Raw genomic sequence first — 17,505 nt, 5'->3', positions numbered from 1 at the left:
TCCTAAATTCAACCTAGAGAGAAGGGACATGCTTGGATGGGAAAACTGAGACTTCTCCACACAATAGACACCACCACTGCCAAACCCCCTCTCTCTGGCTCAGATTAGGAGTTTTAAATTACTGAGCTGTAACTGGAAAATCAGGCTCTTCGTGTCCTAATTATTTGTTCTCTTTGAAGTCCCACTGCTACTGATTTGATAGAAATAGAAACTCCGGATCAAAGCTTTAGAGTTGATCATCTTTGTGAGTAGGACATGAACCCATTTCCAAAGAAACACACCCACGTTTTTCTACCCAAATGTTTTCTGTAGTGCATAGTTTTCAAACAAAATACACTGATTGCAATTTTCATTATAGGCATATTTTTGTTTGTGTGGGTTTCTAATGCTGTTTTTAAGAGGTAGAACTTTTTTTTAAATTTATACACACGCACACACGTGCACACACACACAGACAATAGTGTGGTGATAGCCAGACGGAAGGGAAGGGTGGAGGTGGAGGCGGGCAAAGTGGGGGTGGGGAGGGGATGGAAAGAGACTTTGCTTGGGGTGATGGGTGCAGGATGAAGATGTTTAATTGAGTTGTACAATTAAAATATGTATAGTTTTGTGCACTAATGTCACCCTAATTAGAAAATTTTCAAGGATATGAAAAACTTAGAAACTATCTAAATCAGAGGCAACTGGGGAGACATGACAAATATGTATTAAGGTATCTGGGTCAAAAGGATATAAATTGAAAAGCTGAAATCTAAATAGGAATGTACTAATGTTGGCTTCTTAGCTTTGACAAATGTACCTTGACAATATTAGAGGCAATGGAGGGAATTGGGTGAGGGTTATGTGGGAACTCTGTATTATCTTTACAAATTGTCTACAAATTTAATATTTTCTGATATAAAAAAGTTCATTTTAAAAGAACATGTTATAAACATTTTCCCATAGAATTAAATACTTGTCTATCTCCTGTTAAAAAATATGTAGTATTCCAGAACATCCATTAAAGGTAACCATTCCTGACACAGAGTTTGGCAGTAGTAAGTGCTAATTAAAAGTTAGATTTGTTGTTATTGCTATTCTACTTTTGATTAAAATTCCAATGTAAATCCTGAAAACTCCCCTATCAAGTGTCCTCATCCATGCTATTTCTAGTCTGTTTTTATTTTCTATATGCATGGTGATCATGTGACCGGGTTTTAGATTTTGCTTTACACTTTGAAGGTGGGGATGTTCGGGCCCCCTGAGAAGGCCAAGATCATTATTGCTCTTGTCCTGTTTCAGTGTCATCCGAGTGGCTGCTTGATAGACCTCTGCCTGCAGATGGGAGTTATCATGTTTTTGAAGCAAATATGGAACAACTTCATGGAACTGGGATACCCGTGAGCACTTTATTTGTAAAATTGCCTTATACACAGTTACAAAGAAGACAGAGGTAGTGTGAATAGTTCTTAAGAACTTGGGCTTGGCAGTCAGATGAGGGTCCAGTTCTCACTCTGCTCCTCACTAAATGTGTGACTGTGTATACATGAACAAACCTTTCTGAGACTCGGTTTTTACATTTCTACACAGGGTCAACAGCTATATCCACCTCCAGAATCGTTGTAAGAACTGAAGGAAATAATAGATGTAGAGTAACTGGTACTTTGTTCAACACATTAAGACATCTGCTGTTCTTAAAACAATTGAAAGTACAGGTTCTTGAAGATAAAAGTAACTTTCTGATTTATTTTGACTATCAGAAATCCAAAATTATTGTTATTTTCTATAGACTCCATTTCTATCCCCCCCCAAAAAAGAATAAAACAAAGATAAATTGATGGATAGAGGAGGTTTGTACTCTTTGATCCACACACACACACATAACACACAAATCATCAGAGCAAGATTGATTGTGACAACATCAAATCAATACCATTCTTTTGTCCCTTAGATAAGTTTTAACTGTCTGTGAAATGCTGACATGGAAGGGTGCTGAATCCCCACTTTTACATTTTTAAATAGGTTATGCTTCAGAATATAGTAAAATAAAATGTATTTTAAACAATTTAGTATAGAAGCTTTGGGGCCAAAGTTAAAAACATGACTATTCTGAAGAATTTCCTGACTATGGGGAAGAACTGGTTAGTTGATAGATGATATAAATAGTTTAGAATTAGTCATCAAATTATAGCATGATTCTTTCCCCCTGCTGGCCCACAAATGGCACTGGCACATTTCTCAGCAGAGACCTTGCGGCTGGAGTGGTGACTTGAATCCTGAAATCCGCCATGAAGTATTGTGTTACATTACAAGCAGCCTTAGTATGAAAGTACCAAGACCTTGTTCAAATTCTTTCTCTACCCCTTGCTAAAGATGCTTATAATTTACTTGAACTCAATGAGACTTTATTATTTTTATTTGTAAAGTAAGGAATTTATGAAGATTAACTGAGATGACCCAATGCTCATTAACCTTCAGTAAATGACAGAACACTTTTGTGAAGAGATTTTTATACAAATTCTCAATATTCATACCAGATTAAAATGAATCTACTCTAACTGAAGAGAGAATAAGGGATGGAGGATTTGGGAGCCTAGTCTATTCTTCATATCCCTTTCTATCATTGTCTCATCTCTTTGAAACTTAGGGTTGGGAAATATTATTTTGAAATACCTGAGAAAATTATATATGGAGTGCCTAGCACAGGAACTGATGTGCTGTGAGTACTTCATAAGCACCATCAAGATAATATACTAGTTATAGTGTTAAGGATAACTCTTTTATTACCATTTTCCTGGACTTCTGTACACACCACATGCTTTGGACAGAACACTTTCACCATGGCCTTGTCCAATGGTCAACTTGACTTATGCATATCAAATACCAAGGGTACCTTGGCAAAGGACATCCTATTGGTGTTTGCGCACTAGTTGAGCAAAGGCACTGTTGAAAAAAATCTAGCAGGGGTAAGCCAGTCACTAAAGCAATGATTTTAAACTTTTGAATCACAGTTCTTTTTCTTCCAAGTAAAATCTTCCAAGCAATAAATGGAAAAGAAACAAGCAAACCTGACTCAATTACAACTTCCACCCCCTTTTTTATCTTCATGGGGCCCCAGAGCAGCCTCCATGGGACACATCGAAGTACTGCCTGATATTTGGTCCACATATGGTTCTTTTAACTCCCACTGAAGTTCTAGGTCCATTCATTGAAACTGAGAGTTGTGTACTGTTCACTGAATCCTTTTAAAGTTACCTCATCTTAGAAACACTTTTCATCTAACTCAAAATAATTCATTACCGAAAAGTCCACAATATGTATGTACTGGGATATTTCTGAGTCATATAATTTCAGCACTTCCCCTGGACTAGGGCAAGAGTGCTGTTACTTTCTTTCCAAATCTGAGAAATGAACTCTGACACAGACCCATTGCCTGTTAATTACTGTTCATTCTAGTAGCAGAATGTAATCACTGATGCCCAAACCCTTCCTTTTATAAACTCAGATGAAATGACTTGCTAAAACTCACACACTTAATGTTTTGCAGGGTGGGAACTAGAAACTACATGTCTTGAAATCCTATCTAGGTCTCATTTTTTTAATGTGGAACATGATCATACTCACATTCGGAAAGCATAGCCCAGAAGATTTGGGGTTATGGGAAATGAAGGGCTCAGATGCAATCACAGCAGGCAACATAGGAGTTCAAGTATTTATATAGATGGGGTATGGGAAGCAATCATAGAAACAGATGTCTGTCTAACCAATATCAGGAAGCATCTAAGTGTATAGGGGGATCAATTCCTAGGTAAATATGTAGATGTTTATAGGATCTGGGAGAGTTCTGGAGGGCTGAGACCTTTTCTCCCATGCTAAACTTGAAAGATGAGACCATACAAATATCTTCAGTTTCCAGGTCTGCTAAGTGTAGTCCCAGGGTAGTTGATGTTAATACGCTATGAATTGTTCACCAAATACTTAAGTAAGAGCTCAAAAGCTCTTTGTCTGCTTTATGGTGTAGGTTGATCCAGAACTGGTGGTCACGACATAAAATCAAGCGAGGAATACAAGACGCTTCTATACCTCAGTGGGAAAATGATTGGAATCTGCAGCCCATGAATATTCATGGCTTGATGGATGAGTATTTAGAAATGGGTAAGGAAAGATTCTTCTGCCAAAGTATTTGGACTTCTTGTTACTAATTTTCTATTTCATGCAGTCTTTGGTTCAAGAGAAAATCATATCTCTCCTTTCTAAGCCAAGCATTCTAAACACATCAGCACCTTTATCTCAACAGACTAGAGAAGATATTAAAGAAGTGTCCTTAGAAGTCTACCACATTTTGTCCTTATAATATTTATCAGCCAAAATAAAGTAATAGTTCTTTCTCACAATAAGCCATTGCACAGACCTAGTCTGAGTCTTGGCTTCTTAAAGAAGCATACTTATATTTGAAAAATAAATATTTACATCCCAATTATTAAAATCACAGTGTGTTATCTTGACATTTGCTCTTTCTCTGGACTTAAGTTTCCTCATCTGGAAGAAAAAGAGGACAGGATTAGGTCTCTTGGGTCTCTTGTAGAGCTAAGCAGTTTCCAAGGCTCCCTTTGATCTCTTCTTTTGTCTTTACTCCTCCTTCACGCTGCATGGTACAGAGGTTAAGAGAACATAGGCTTTCAGCCTATTGACTGAGTTTGAATTTAGGTTTTAACATTTTTTTTAGCTATTTACCATTTAGCAAGTTTGCTGAACACATATGAACTATCATTTTCTCCACTCTGAAGTGGGATAAACATATTTACCTTGTAGGGATATTGTAAAGATTAAAGGCAATCTATATAAATTACTTAATATTGCACAACAAAGACATCAATAAATTATACTGTTTCTATTACTAATTTTTTAATGTTCTTCCTTTACAGTTTTGCAATTTGGTTTTACCACCATATTTGTTGCTGCTTTTCCTCTGGCCCCTCTTTTGGCTTTGTTAAACAATATCATTGAAATCAGGCTGGATGCATACAAATTTGTTACCCAGTGGCGGAGGCCTCTGCCAGCCCGAGCAACTGACATAGGTAAGATTAAGGAATTAAATGTTTTTGACATTGCTAAAGCCAAGAAGTGGCCACGTATTATATAACACCATGTGGGTTTCTCTTGCTCGTCCCCTTCCAGCCATAACAAAACTGAGCAGTTTTTAGTTGAAGGAAAGAAAGAGAGAGAAAGAGGGAAGGAGGAAGGAAGAAAGAAAAAGAAAATAAAAGAAAAAAATCAAAATAAAAAGAGCAGAAAGGATAAAGAAAGGGAAGAAGGGAGAAGGAAAGGAAAAAAGAAAGGAAAGAAGGAGAGAGAGTAAGAAAGGAAAAAAGGAAGGAAGGGAGAAAGGAAAAGTGGAAGGAAGGGAGAAAAAAGAGAAAAGAAAGAAGGAAAAAGAAAATGAAAGAATAGAAAAAAGGGAAGGAGGAAGGAAGGGAGAAAAAAGAGGAAGGAAGAAAAAGAAAGCAAAAGAAAAAATCAAAAGAAAGAAAAAAGGAAGGAAGAGAGAAAGGGAGGAAGGGCGAAGGAAAGGAAAGGAAAAAGAGGAAAGAGGAGGGAGAGAGGAAGGAAGGAAGGAAGGAAGGGAGGGAGGAAGGAGGGAAGGAAGAAAGAAAGAAAGGAAAGAAAGAAAGAAAGGAAAGAAAGAAAAGAAAGAAAGAAAGAAAAGAAAGAAAAAGAAAGAACGAAAGAAAAAGAAAGAAAAAGAAAGAATGAAAGAAAAAGAAAGAAAGAAAAAAGAAAGAAAGAAAGAGAAAGAAAAGAAAGAAAGAAAAAGAAAAGAGGAAGAAAGGAAGGAAGGGAGGGAGGACGGAGGGAGGGAGGAAAAGAAAGAAGGAAGGAGAAGGAGAGGAAGGATGGAAGGACAAAAGGAGAAAAGGAAAGGGAAGAACAGAAAAAGGAGGGAGGAAGGAAGGGAGAAAAAAGAAAGGAAGGAAAAAAGGGAAGGAGGAAGGAAGAAAGAAAAACTAAGTTGAGAATAGGTTCATACTAAACATGCTATTTCATAAACTTATTTGTCACTAGAAGGGATCTCACATGCATCTTTCTATGTTAATAAATATAGCTCTGCCTCATTCTTCAGTTTTTTAAAATTTAGTCTTTATTGTATTTTTTTCCATTACCATGTAGTCCCTTATGCCCCCTCCCCGCAGCAATCACCACACTGTTGTCCATGTCCATGAGTCCTTTTCCCTTTTTGCTCAATTCCTTCATCCCCTAATCTCTCCCCCTCTCTAGCTGTCATCTGTTCTCTATCTATGAGTCTGTCTCTATTTTGCTTGTCTGTTCAGTTCATTCATTAGATTCCACATATGAGTGAAATCATATGGTATTTTGTCTTTCCCTGACTGACTTATTTCACTTAGCATAATATTCTTCAGGCCCATCCATGCTGTCTCAAAGGGTAAAATTTTCTTCCTTTTTATGGCCAACTAGTATTCCATTGTATAAACAGATTTCTGTTATATGTTGTATGACATTTAAAAAAAAACAGCCACTTGTTTACAGATGATGTTCAGATTGCTCCAGTTCTTGCTTTCGTAAACAACATGTAGGTGACTATCTTTGTGCATACTTTGTCTTAGTATTTCCTCTAATTGCTAGAGTGAAACTCCTGTGCCACAGAGCATGGACATTTAAAATTTTGATAATCTGTTGACATATCCCTCAGAGATATTTTGCCAATTTAATCTCCCACCATAGTGAATGAATGCTCATTTCTTCATTTTCTCAACAATTCCAGATGTAATCAGGTTTTTTGTTGTTCCATCCTCAACAATAATAGGAAGGAAAATGATATGTTAGATTTACCTGCATTTGTATTATAACTGTGAGATTAATACTTTTTTATCTCTTTTTCTCTAATTGCGTTTTTGACCTTTGACCATCATATCTGACTTGGCAATCTTTATCTCATATTAAAAATACTAAACTTTGATATAAATGTTGTGAATATTTTCAAATGCTCATTTTTAATTTTTTTTTTACATTTCCATGCATAAGGTTTTAAAGAGCATACAGAACGAAGTTGATACAACTCCCTTATAGTTGTTATTTTTGTGGCATTCTTAAAAATATTCCTTTAGAACTCAAGATTTTTCACCCATATTTTTCATTGTTTTGTATTTTAGCTATATGTTTCGTTCTCCTTTTGTTTGTTAGAATTGTGTGATTTTATTTAAAGTATTGATCTATCTGAAATTTGCTGTTAATTAAGGGGTTAAAATTGAGATCTAGCTTTTTTTTTCTAATGGATAGCCAATATTTCTAAAACTATTAAGCAACTCTTCTCTTTTAAACTTGTTTGAGTTATCTCTATTTTCTTATACCAAATTCCCTATAAACTTAGGTATATTGCTAGAACCTTCATTTGTACATTGATCTACTTATTCTTGGCATAATGTTTTAATAAACTGGTTTTGTAATAGAAATTCAAAGTATATTGGAAAAGAAAATCCATACGTTGTTTTGGGTTTTTTTTTTATAGTATTCTGAGTTTACTTTTTCAGTTGATATAACTCTTACTTGTATTCAACAACCACCAAAGTCTGTTTACAATATACTGGTCTGCAGAGATTTAATGCCATTCAACCTGATTTCCCATTTATTGAAACAACTAACATTCATTATGTTAATATGCTGTTATTTAATGTGGATATATTTATTATTATATTATTAAAATAATGTAAGCACATTAAAGGAAATCTAAAAAATAACTCAAAGGAAAAAGATAAAAGTCCAATTTTAGCTTTTGTGTTTATTGCACTTTCCAATGCATAGATTACTATTTTTTTAAATTTTGCTAGGTTGTCTCGCTCAAACCAGATGACACAAATGTATAAAAACAATTAATAATACTCTCCCCACCTTTACCTTTCCCTTCTACTTAAGGGATTTGATGGTATCAATTAGTCATATATCCTTTGTCAATGTTTTTCTTGCTCATAGAAGTATAAAAAAATATTTATGGACATATTTATGGGTTCTGCCTTTTTTCTTCATAAAGATCCTCCAACTCAAAACATATTGGTGTAATTCATTTAAATAGAGTAGTAATATTCATAATATGAATGACCTGAATTTTTTAGACATTTACTTAATTTCCTAACTACAAACAGGAATAAACATACATATAGCTATAGATAAATATATATAAATATACATATAGACATCGATATATATGTGTTATATATCACATATCCATATATATGAATGTGCAGTATAGATCCTAAAAAGGACTAAATTAAATTATATTCATACTTTAAATATTAAAAACATGAGATTAATTACCACAAACATTGTAACAAAGTCATATTTCAAACAACTACCTCAAACAGTTTTTGTTTCCTCAATTTCTAAATAACACTGGGTGGTATAAGACTTTCCAATCTTCAACAGTCTGGTGGATTTTCAAAAATGTTATCTTTTGAAGCACATTTCTCTGAGTACTAGTGATTGAAAACTTTTTAATATATGTATTTGTTATTTATATTTTTATACCAAATTGTTCATTTGGATTATTTGCTCATTTTTTTCTTGGATGGTTTGCTTTATTAAAATTTTAGGATATTTTTGTATACTGATAACAAATAACAACATTTTGTGTGTTTTATATGAAGCAAATATTTTCTCCCTGGCTATTGTTTTCTTTTGACTAAATAGTGTTATGTTTGTAAAAAATAAATGTTAAATTTTCATGTATTCAAATATTGTATTTTTTTAATGCATCCTGATTTCTTGGTCTTACAATCTTTCCAACCAGGGAAATGTTAACATCTTTTTTGTTTTTATTTTTATATTTTTCTTTACAATGCAATGTAGATACATTATAAAGATTGAAAATAAAGAAGCTGGGCATGGTTGCAGGGAGAAAGTTGCCAATCTGTACAATCACCTCGAGCACTTTGAGTGTTTTTTCTAAAACTTTTTAAAAATTGTATGTCGGTATTTTTTAAAGCTAAGTTTTGCCCTGTTTAAAACATAGTTTTGACTATAACCAATAGTATATTGATACTCTATGCAATTTCAAAAGCTTTCCTTGTGTGACTCTTATGATGTGAGATTGCCATCTTTAGAAGCAGAAAATGTCAACCAGTGATTTGCAGGTCTTGATAACAAACTTGGTTTCCTTTCTTGTATTTTTACTTTAAAAAGTACTTGACAAAGATAAATGCAAAACCCATAGTGAGTACATATATTTCACACTTTACCCAATGATATGCAACTAACTAAATGGTTTTGCTTGTTATTTTTATTATTTCAATAAGTTGTAATTAAGTTTCGAAGCAGCTGTACCATGTCTTATTATTATAGACATAAACCAATTCCTAATGGTATTTTAATATTCAGATCTTTCAAGACAGGGGTCTATCTTTCCTCTATGGAAAAACATGCAATAGCTGTTTTATCTGTAGTGAAATACTATACCAAGAAATTAAATAATCGACAGAGCTGTGATTCCAACATAAATAAAACATTCGTTTCAAACTAAGATTGATGAGAGGGTTTTTTTAAATTTTATTCATTATCTTCAATCTTTATCCTACTAGGTATATGGTATGGAATTCTTGAAGGAATTGGTATATTGGCTGTGATTACCAATGCATTTGTAATAGCTATAACATCTGATTACATCCCACGTTTTGTGTATGAATACAAATATGGCCCCTGTGCAAGACATTTCGACTATGGTGAAAAGTAAGGTTGAAATTTACACATTTTTCTGATATATTTTATGTTTGTAATTGAAGTGAGAACTTATTGGGAAGTTTTGTTCTGTGACAAGGGCAGTGTTTCTGACCATTGCATTTATAATGTGTTTATTGGAGAAATCAAGTGGGATAAAAAGGAAAACAGTGTTTTACAGTAAATAATTTCAGAATGTCTCCATGTTTTCTCTTGTAAACGTATCACTGACATTAAAATGTTTTTTAAAGAAAGGTGTCATAATGTATTTAGAAGTGAAATTTAGAACTGGAAGAGGCCTTAGAAATCACCCAATGCTATCTTTTGACTACATAGATGGGGAAATTGAGGCCCACACTGGTTAATGAAATTGCTGAAGAGAATAAAGCTAGTTGGTGGAGACATACAAATGAAGAAAGAACTGTCAGCTATGTGACTAGAAATTCTTCTAAAGGAATTTACAGCGAGCTGTCCTGTGCATTATAGGATGTTTAGCAGCAGCCTTGGCCCTAACCCAGTACATGCAATAGCAACCTCTCTACTCCCCGAGTTGTAACAACCAAAAATGTTTCCAGTCATTTCCAGATCTCCCCTGGGGGACAGGATCATCCAGTTTAGAACCACTGCCTTGGGGACTATGGGATTTTTCAGATTTTTTCTTCCTGAATGCTGGTATTAAGAAAGAATGCAGGAGAGACTGGATTTGGGGAACAGAGGGAAAATGGAGTTTTAGTTGGAGATTAGCCTTTGATGTGGAAGTTGTAACAGAAGATAAAGCAGTGATAAGAGAAGCCGGTTCTCTTACTTCCTTCAGGAGCAGTTTTGGGCATGTGTCTTATCTAGACGCAGGACATGTGCCCCAACAACTGAGCCCTGGTTTAGAGTGACATCAGTCCTTAGATCTGCTGATGAACTGATGTTTTCTTAGAACACTGAAATGCCTTTCCGAACATAAATGTTTCAGTTTTTCAGAGAGGTAATAAAGGCATGAGATTTAAAAAAATATTTTTTAGAGTCTTTTCAAGGAATTTTAACTTGAAGTCAAACAGCCTAGGTTCAAGTTCTAACTTTACCTTTTACTCAAAGGAATGTCAACAATCTGGACCCGTGATTAAGAAATGATGTGCAAGGTAACATTTTATGTACTGTAAAACACTAGCTAAACTGGTTTTATTATTAATAGTGAAAAACAAAAAAAAAAAAGCCCTTTTTTTTTCCTTAATTCAAAATGCCTAGAAACAGATTTCAAAGATTTAAAATGTGTAGATATGTTCAACAGCCTTCTTCCTTAGAAGCATTATTTGCTGGTGTTTTTACTGCCACCTAGAGGCAAAAGAAAATGAGATTTGTTGAATATTTTCAAGACCTATCTTTCAAGTCTAGAGAGAGCACCCCACCCTTTCTCCACATTGAATGACTAAGGATATAGAATAATTTCAAGAGATGCAAAGGGCTCATGTGAAGTTGAAAGCACACACACACATGGGGTCATCCTTCTATTTAATTGTTTTCAAGATATGCTTAGCAGCTAAATTGGAGTAGTCATTCAGATTGTAAATTTTCAAGGCAAGGTGACAAAAACATAAGAAAGCGATGAAGAAGAGGGTTCTGGCATGACAACAGTTGAAATGGTAAATTATGAGGTCTGTGACAGGGACGGGAGTGAAGCCAGTGTGGCCATGTACTTAAGAATTCTGAGTTTAGAATGGGCTAGATGTGCATTTGAACCCTGGTACTAACAGCTCTTTGCCCTGGGCAAAGCGGTTCTCAATGTGTGTTCTACAGATATCGTTCAGGGTCCATGAGGCCAATACCACTTTAATAATAATACTAAGACACAGCTGCTTTTTTTTCACCATATTAACGTTTGCACTGACAGTGCGAAAGCAACTGGGGTAAATTTTTCTGGTGACTCTGCTTAATTCAAGGCAGTGGCACCAAAGAACACTAGTATATGATAGTATTTCTCACCATTGTATAATCACCATTTCAAAAGTGCTAGTGGGAAATTTCAGAATGTCCTTGATGAAACAGTAATAAGTATTAATTTCATCAAATCTCTACTCTTGAATAAATGTCTTTTTGAAAAAGACAAAATGCATAGAGTGCTTAAAACACTTCACTTACGTATCAAAAAGTGATGTTCATCTCAAAGAAAAGGACCGTATGCTCGTTGGAGCTGCTAACTCAACAAACTGTTTTAGCCTGGAATAAGGATTGCCAACCCATGATTATTCAGGCTTGGGTATTAAGCAGACACTCTTTTATAAAATGCACAAAACTATCTTATCATTTTAAAGAAATAATGGGCAGTGTTTGTTACTGTTAATGAAGTTTAAGATTTGAAGTGAAAATTAGAATTTCGAATAACTTTTATCTACCAATATGAGCTTGAAAGCTTTCCAGATTTATAGGGGTTTTTTTTCTAATAAAAATCAATCAATTTGTGATGCTTCATAGCCTATAGTAAAAATATATCAACATTTGGAAGATCTGTATAATTGACAGAACATTTTTCAAATGACCCATATTTGATGTTGCAAAATCATTTTTAGGTAAAAAAAATAAATTAAAAATTCAAGATAAAACTATAGATTTTAATATAATTACATATGAAAACTTTATTGATATGTTTAGATTCCACTTGCAACTGATCTGTAAGAAATGACCAGATATAGAGTTTTGTTGTAATATCCAAGAAAAATATCAACAACTATCTGAAATATTATGAAAATAGTCCTTCTTTTTCCAACCATTTGTATTTTTGAGCACAGACTCTCTACCTAATCTTTAATCCAAATAACATATTGCAAGAGATTTAATGAAAATGTAATGAGATATGGGAATCTAGTTGTCTTCTAAATATTAAAATAAGCATTAAAGGAATTTGCAAACATGTAAAACAATGTAATTTTTCACTACATTTTTCTTTTGAAAAATATAGCTATTTTTCTTAAAATGTGTTATTTCTATTAATTTTTATTGTATTTGATAGTTATTTTAAATTAATTGTTAGAGAAATATTTTCTAAATTTCCCAGTTTAAATTTCTAATGAGTTAAATATCAATAGATATACACCCCTAAAAAATGATCTTTGAGATTTTATCTTTAAAAAATGCAAAGGGCACCTGAGACCAAAAATTTTAAGAATTATAGACCTGGAGAAAGTTATTTAGTCTCTTAAACCTTAGTTCTTCAATTTACACGATGGAGATTATTGTAAAAGTCCTGATCACAATTTAATATATAAGCACCAGGGTATGGGGTTTTTACATGTTTTGTTCACTGTTGAATACCAAGACTCTGGAATTTTTCTAACAAAATGACATTTTCAATAAATATATATTAAGTAATAAATACATCACAAATAAACATACTCATTGATTGGCTGTTTAATTATAATTAACCAAATTATATTATATGCATATTTATGAAACATTTATAAGGCTTTAATCCACAGGAAGTAATTACCAATACCTAGTGCATAATGAGCACTTAATAAATGTAAACCAAATAAACATGTAAAGTGGAAACTTTGGGGAAAAAATGTCAGACAAGAGTCTGTCTCATTAAATACAGATGTAATGGGAGTTAGGGAATAGAATCAGAGTGCTGAGATGCTAAGAGTTTATAATTAGAATGAAAGGAATGATGATACTTACCAAATCTTATCATTTGTAATGAAGAAATTGGACTAGAAACTTATGAATCTCTGAATTACATGATACTTTTCTTTTCTTCCAGTTGTTTAAAGGGATACGTCAACAATAGCTTATCCTTCTTCGACCTGAGTGAGCTTGGTATGGGGAAATCTGGTTATTGCAGGTACTGACTTATGAATTATAGCCATCCTTTCTTCTTGCTTTCATCATTCCATCTCTTCCCTCTCCATGTTAATGAGCCCATTTAAACTGTCCTTTTGGAGTGTGGGCAAATCAAGAATATTTGGGACCTCTTCAAAATTGTTTTTTGTTTTTTGGGGATTTTAGATACCGAGACTACAGAAGTCCCCCTTGGAGTTCCAAACCCTATGAGTTCACCTTACAATACTGGCATATCCTCGCTGCTCGATTGGCCTTCATTATTGTGTTTGAGGTTAGTCACAAACTGATAAAATAACTATAGGTACCTACTTTTCCAGCTGATACATTAGTTGCCTCTTTGAAGTAAGCTCATTACTGACTTTCAAAAAAGGATTGGACTACATTCCAGTAAAAGGTTCAGATACAATGAAATCACTCTAACAAGTGCAAAACAGCAATAGCTGAAAAATGTAAGAAAGTAGGTTAGTGGGTGGGTATTTGTACCAGGAAAATGAGGATAAAAACCTACTTCCATGTGAACTGAAAAATTTGGTTTTGAGCCTCCTAATAACCAAATTTTAAAAGGAAAGGACATTTTTTATCATCTGAGAGAATAATTCATACCTATTCACCAGGATGGAGAAGCTTATTTCCTGAGCAATCAACTCTAATTACAGTTGATCATGTGTATTAATATGAGACATTGCATAATTTAGTCAATTATGCCTGAGAACACTTTTATAAAAATTGCATAGATTTAGATTGTAAGAGTCAGGCAGTAATACTAGATTGTAGTCTCATGAAGAAATTTTAGAGAAGCTACAGAATTGTTGTCTTGCTTAGCATAAAACCAGCAACGAGCTTGATATAGTGAAGACCTTAGCACTGAGATATATTATCCATTCTCTAAGGTACCACCAAGGTCTGTGGACAGACTTTGAAGGCATCTATTTCCTATGGCTAAAGTTACAGAGAGAAAAAGGTAGCGAGGAAAGAAACTCCTAGCCTGCGTTTCTATGGAAAATTTGACCTGCTTCCTATGACCCACTATACAGTGCAGTTTCCTGGGACACATAGAGCAAGCTCAGTTAAAAGTGCCTTGAAATCTTTCTTCCCGCAGAGAGAGACTATTGTCACAAAGTCCTTTAGGTAAATGGGTTCTTTCCCATAGATCACAATAACTCTATCACCCTCAGACTTTTTTTGTCTTTACTGAGAAACTGAAAGATCTACATTTCTTTATGGGAGAAGACAAAGGATGCATTCATAATAATACGAGGTAATATTTAAGTAGTGCTTATACTCCCTTCATCCTCATACTAACCTTTAAGAGATACTGTTATCATCACTATTAGAAGTGTTTGCACAAAGAACTTAGGTGATTTGCATAAGGTTACACATCTGTGTCAGACTGTTAGAGTGTGCACACATAGGCAGTCTCCTTTATCATATGTACTTTTAACCACAGACACATTACCTTTCAATTTTCATTCCTGATGTTTATATATAATACTTTTATCAGTCTATTTTGTTTAAATATTTTTATCATAGAATAATTATGTAACAATTATAAAAATTTTAAAGCATCTGTAATGAGAAAGAACTTCATAGAATAGAAGTTCTGAAAAATTCACATGCTGGAGGTTGAGTCTAATCCCAGCATCACAGACAGACTACAGTCTCTCCCGTTTATAGGCTGGATCACCATCCATTGCACATGGGTTTTCCTGCATGTGATCTTGTACCTATGTGATATGAGGCAACAGTAGTATTCCCAATATAATTTTTTAAATATTAATATTCTAGATCATATATACTGAGTTCTGAAGATTGATTGTAAGGCAATTGCAACATTGTTCATTATTGTTCTGTTTTATAATGGGCATTTCAGAGTCTTTCAAAAGTGTACTTTTTCTTCTTAAATTTGCAGCACCTTGTTTTTGGGATCAAGTCATTCATCGCATACCTGATTCCAGATGTACCAAAAAAACTTTATGACCGAATACGACGGGAGAAGTACTTAGTCCAAGAAATGATGTATGAGGCAGAGCTAGAGCATTTGCAACAACAGCGGAGGAAAAGTGGTCATCCTGTTCACCATGAATGGCCTTAGTAAATACCTTTTGCCCAATAGGGACAATACCATTAGTGGGAGGGATAGCTACTTCAAAGTCTAGGTGGGATCTGGGAGGAGAGCATTCCTGGCAAATCATATGGGTAATATTCTACTTGGAAATGCATCACAGCCATTTCTTGGGTTTAGAACATCCAAGCTTCTAGGGGGAAAAATATGACTTAACGACATTTAAAAATGGTTAGGTTGACATTGCAGGAAGCCAGGATATAATTCACAAATGAAGCCTCAGGGAGCTGTATGTTCGAAGACCTCCACCTTCCATCAGCTGTAGGTAATAGGAAGGGTGATGCTGAGGTTTCTAGAAACAGAGGTCCATGTAAATGTTCGCAAGCCAGGCATGGCTTCAAGTATAGTGTGATTTTCACTCACGTTCTAATCTGACTTTGAGTTTAGATTAGGTTGAGTTAAGATACTCATAAGAAATAACTTAAGTCAAGGATTGCCTTTCCTACCAGAAATCCATGTCCCTTCTGCTTACTGGTTCATAAGAATTTCCCTTGTTTCTTGCTGAGATTATGGACCTGTGCCACAGGGACTCTATGCTGCTCTACATTGACTATGCAGTTGAAGAGTTGCACATTAGCTTTAGTTGTCAAACCAAAAATCCGAGATCCTGAAAAGAATACTATTCACTGAAATAATGTTCTATTGCATTCTATTCAAGTCTATCATATCACTGGCAGAGCCAGTTACACTGGATTTTTTTTTTTTTACTAAATGCCAATAGAGCCACATGCTTACAAAGTACAGGTGTTTATTCTCATGTCATTTAGAACATTACTAATTCATATTTTACCATGGAAAGCTGTTTATAGTATATTTATTTCCCCTTGCTGATACATTACATCAACTCAGAATAATTTGAAATACTGTAAATATTTTGGTTTCCCTGGTACCTTTGCACTTTGACAATATGTAATGCAAGTTACAATTTCTGCAGCTCTGAGACCAGTTCCACCATATGCCGTCGTGACTCGTTTATTCAGGAAAACAGAAGCCAGATGCTTTTCAACTCTTTTGCTTTTCCAACAATGTGCACTCTTGCTCATGAATTAATGAAAACAATGCATGAATATAAATTTGTATTACTTGTAACATTGACACATATTTTTGAATTTTACTTTCATTACTGAGGTGAGTTTTCTGTTATTTCTTTGATAGGTTGATTTGATTTACTTTTGAAAACTCTCTAGATGCAAAGACAAATTAATTGTGAGAGATTTGCTTTTTTGTGGAGTTGCTATTTTGGTGTCAACTCTGTATCTTTGAGTGTGACTGTTCACAGATGGGCGAGGTGGGAAGGATGGGACATTGAACTACAGAACATCTGGTGAAGGCATAAGCTATGGGGGCAGCAAGAGAAGAGAAAGAAGAGTTGAATTAAGGAAATGTATGATAGAAATCAAGACACTTGTCCTTGAAAAACAGTCAAAGCTAATCTCAGTCTTCTTCCTCTGAGAATAGGGTGAGGAATAACATACTCACACATTTACACATAGGTGCAATTATTGTGATTATTATTTATCCAATTAAACAAAGTACAGTTATTTCCAAAATTCATAAAGACAAAATTAAACCCAATGGTAATAAAGCTACTTTATGTATATGCTAGCTTTTCTCTAGTAAGAAAATTACTAAGTTTCTCTTACTAGAGAATTATTTTTATAATTCTAATACCAAGTTTTTTTTTTAACTCTTCCTTCTTTCCTTCTATCGAAAAGTTATAGACTTTGGTTGATTTTGACAAAAAAAATTCACTTCCTTAGTTGTCTTTTGATTCTGAGCAAGAGGAAGGACCTCATATTCTAAACATATATCACATGGCCTTGCCGCATGAGACTTTTCCATTCAAATTCCACAGA

General features: G+C 34.3%; 1 protein-coding gene across 1 annotated transcript in view; it reads left to right on the top strand.

Moving 5' to 3' along the window:
- Positions 1–15,933, top strand: part of ANO3 (anoctamin 3) — a 286,782-nt gene extending 270,849 nt beyond the window's left edge. Inside the window, exons 21-27 of the mRNA XM_054585980.1 lie at positions 1,282–1,379; positions 4,001–4,134; positions 4,905–5,057; positions 9,567–9,714; positions 13,448–13,528; positions 13,693–13,798; positions 15,437–15,933. Coding sequence (XP_054441955.1) covers positions 1,282–1,379; positions 4,001–4,134; positions 4,905–5,057; positions 9,567–9,714; positions 13,448–13,528; positions 13,693–13,798; positions 15,437–15,619 — 903 coding nt within the window. The 3' untranslated portion in view covers positions 15,620–15,933. The remainder of the gene's footprint in view (positions 1–1,281; positions 1,380–4,000; positions 4,135–4,904; positions 5,058–9,566; positions 9,715–13,447; positions 13,529–13,692; positions 13,799–15,436) is intronic.
- Positions 15,934–17,505: the final 1,572 nt, after the last annotated feature.

This window comes from Pteronotus mesoamericanus, unplaced genomic scaffold, assembly GCF_021234165.1.
Source record: "Pteronotus mesoamericanus isolate MK-2021 breed Mesoamerican mustached bat unplaced genomic scaffold, CSHL_Meso_final contig_90, whole genome shotgun sequence".
NCBI classification, from domain to species: Eukaryota; Metazoa; Chordata; class Mammalia; order Chiroptera; family Mormoopidae; genus Pteronotus; species Pteronotus mesoamericanus.
This window is presented reverse-complemented; position numbering and strand designations above follow the sequence as displayed.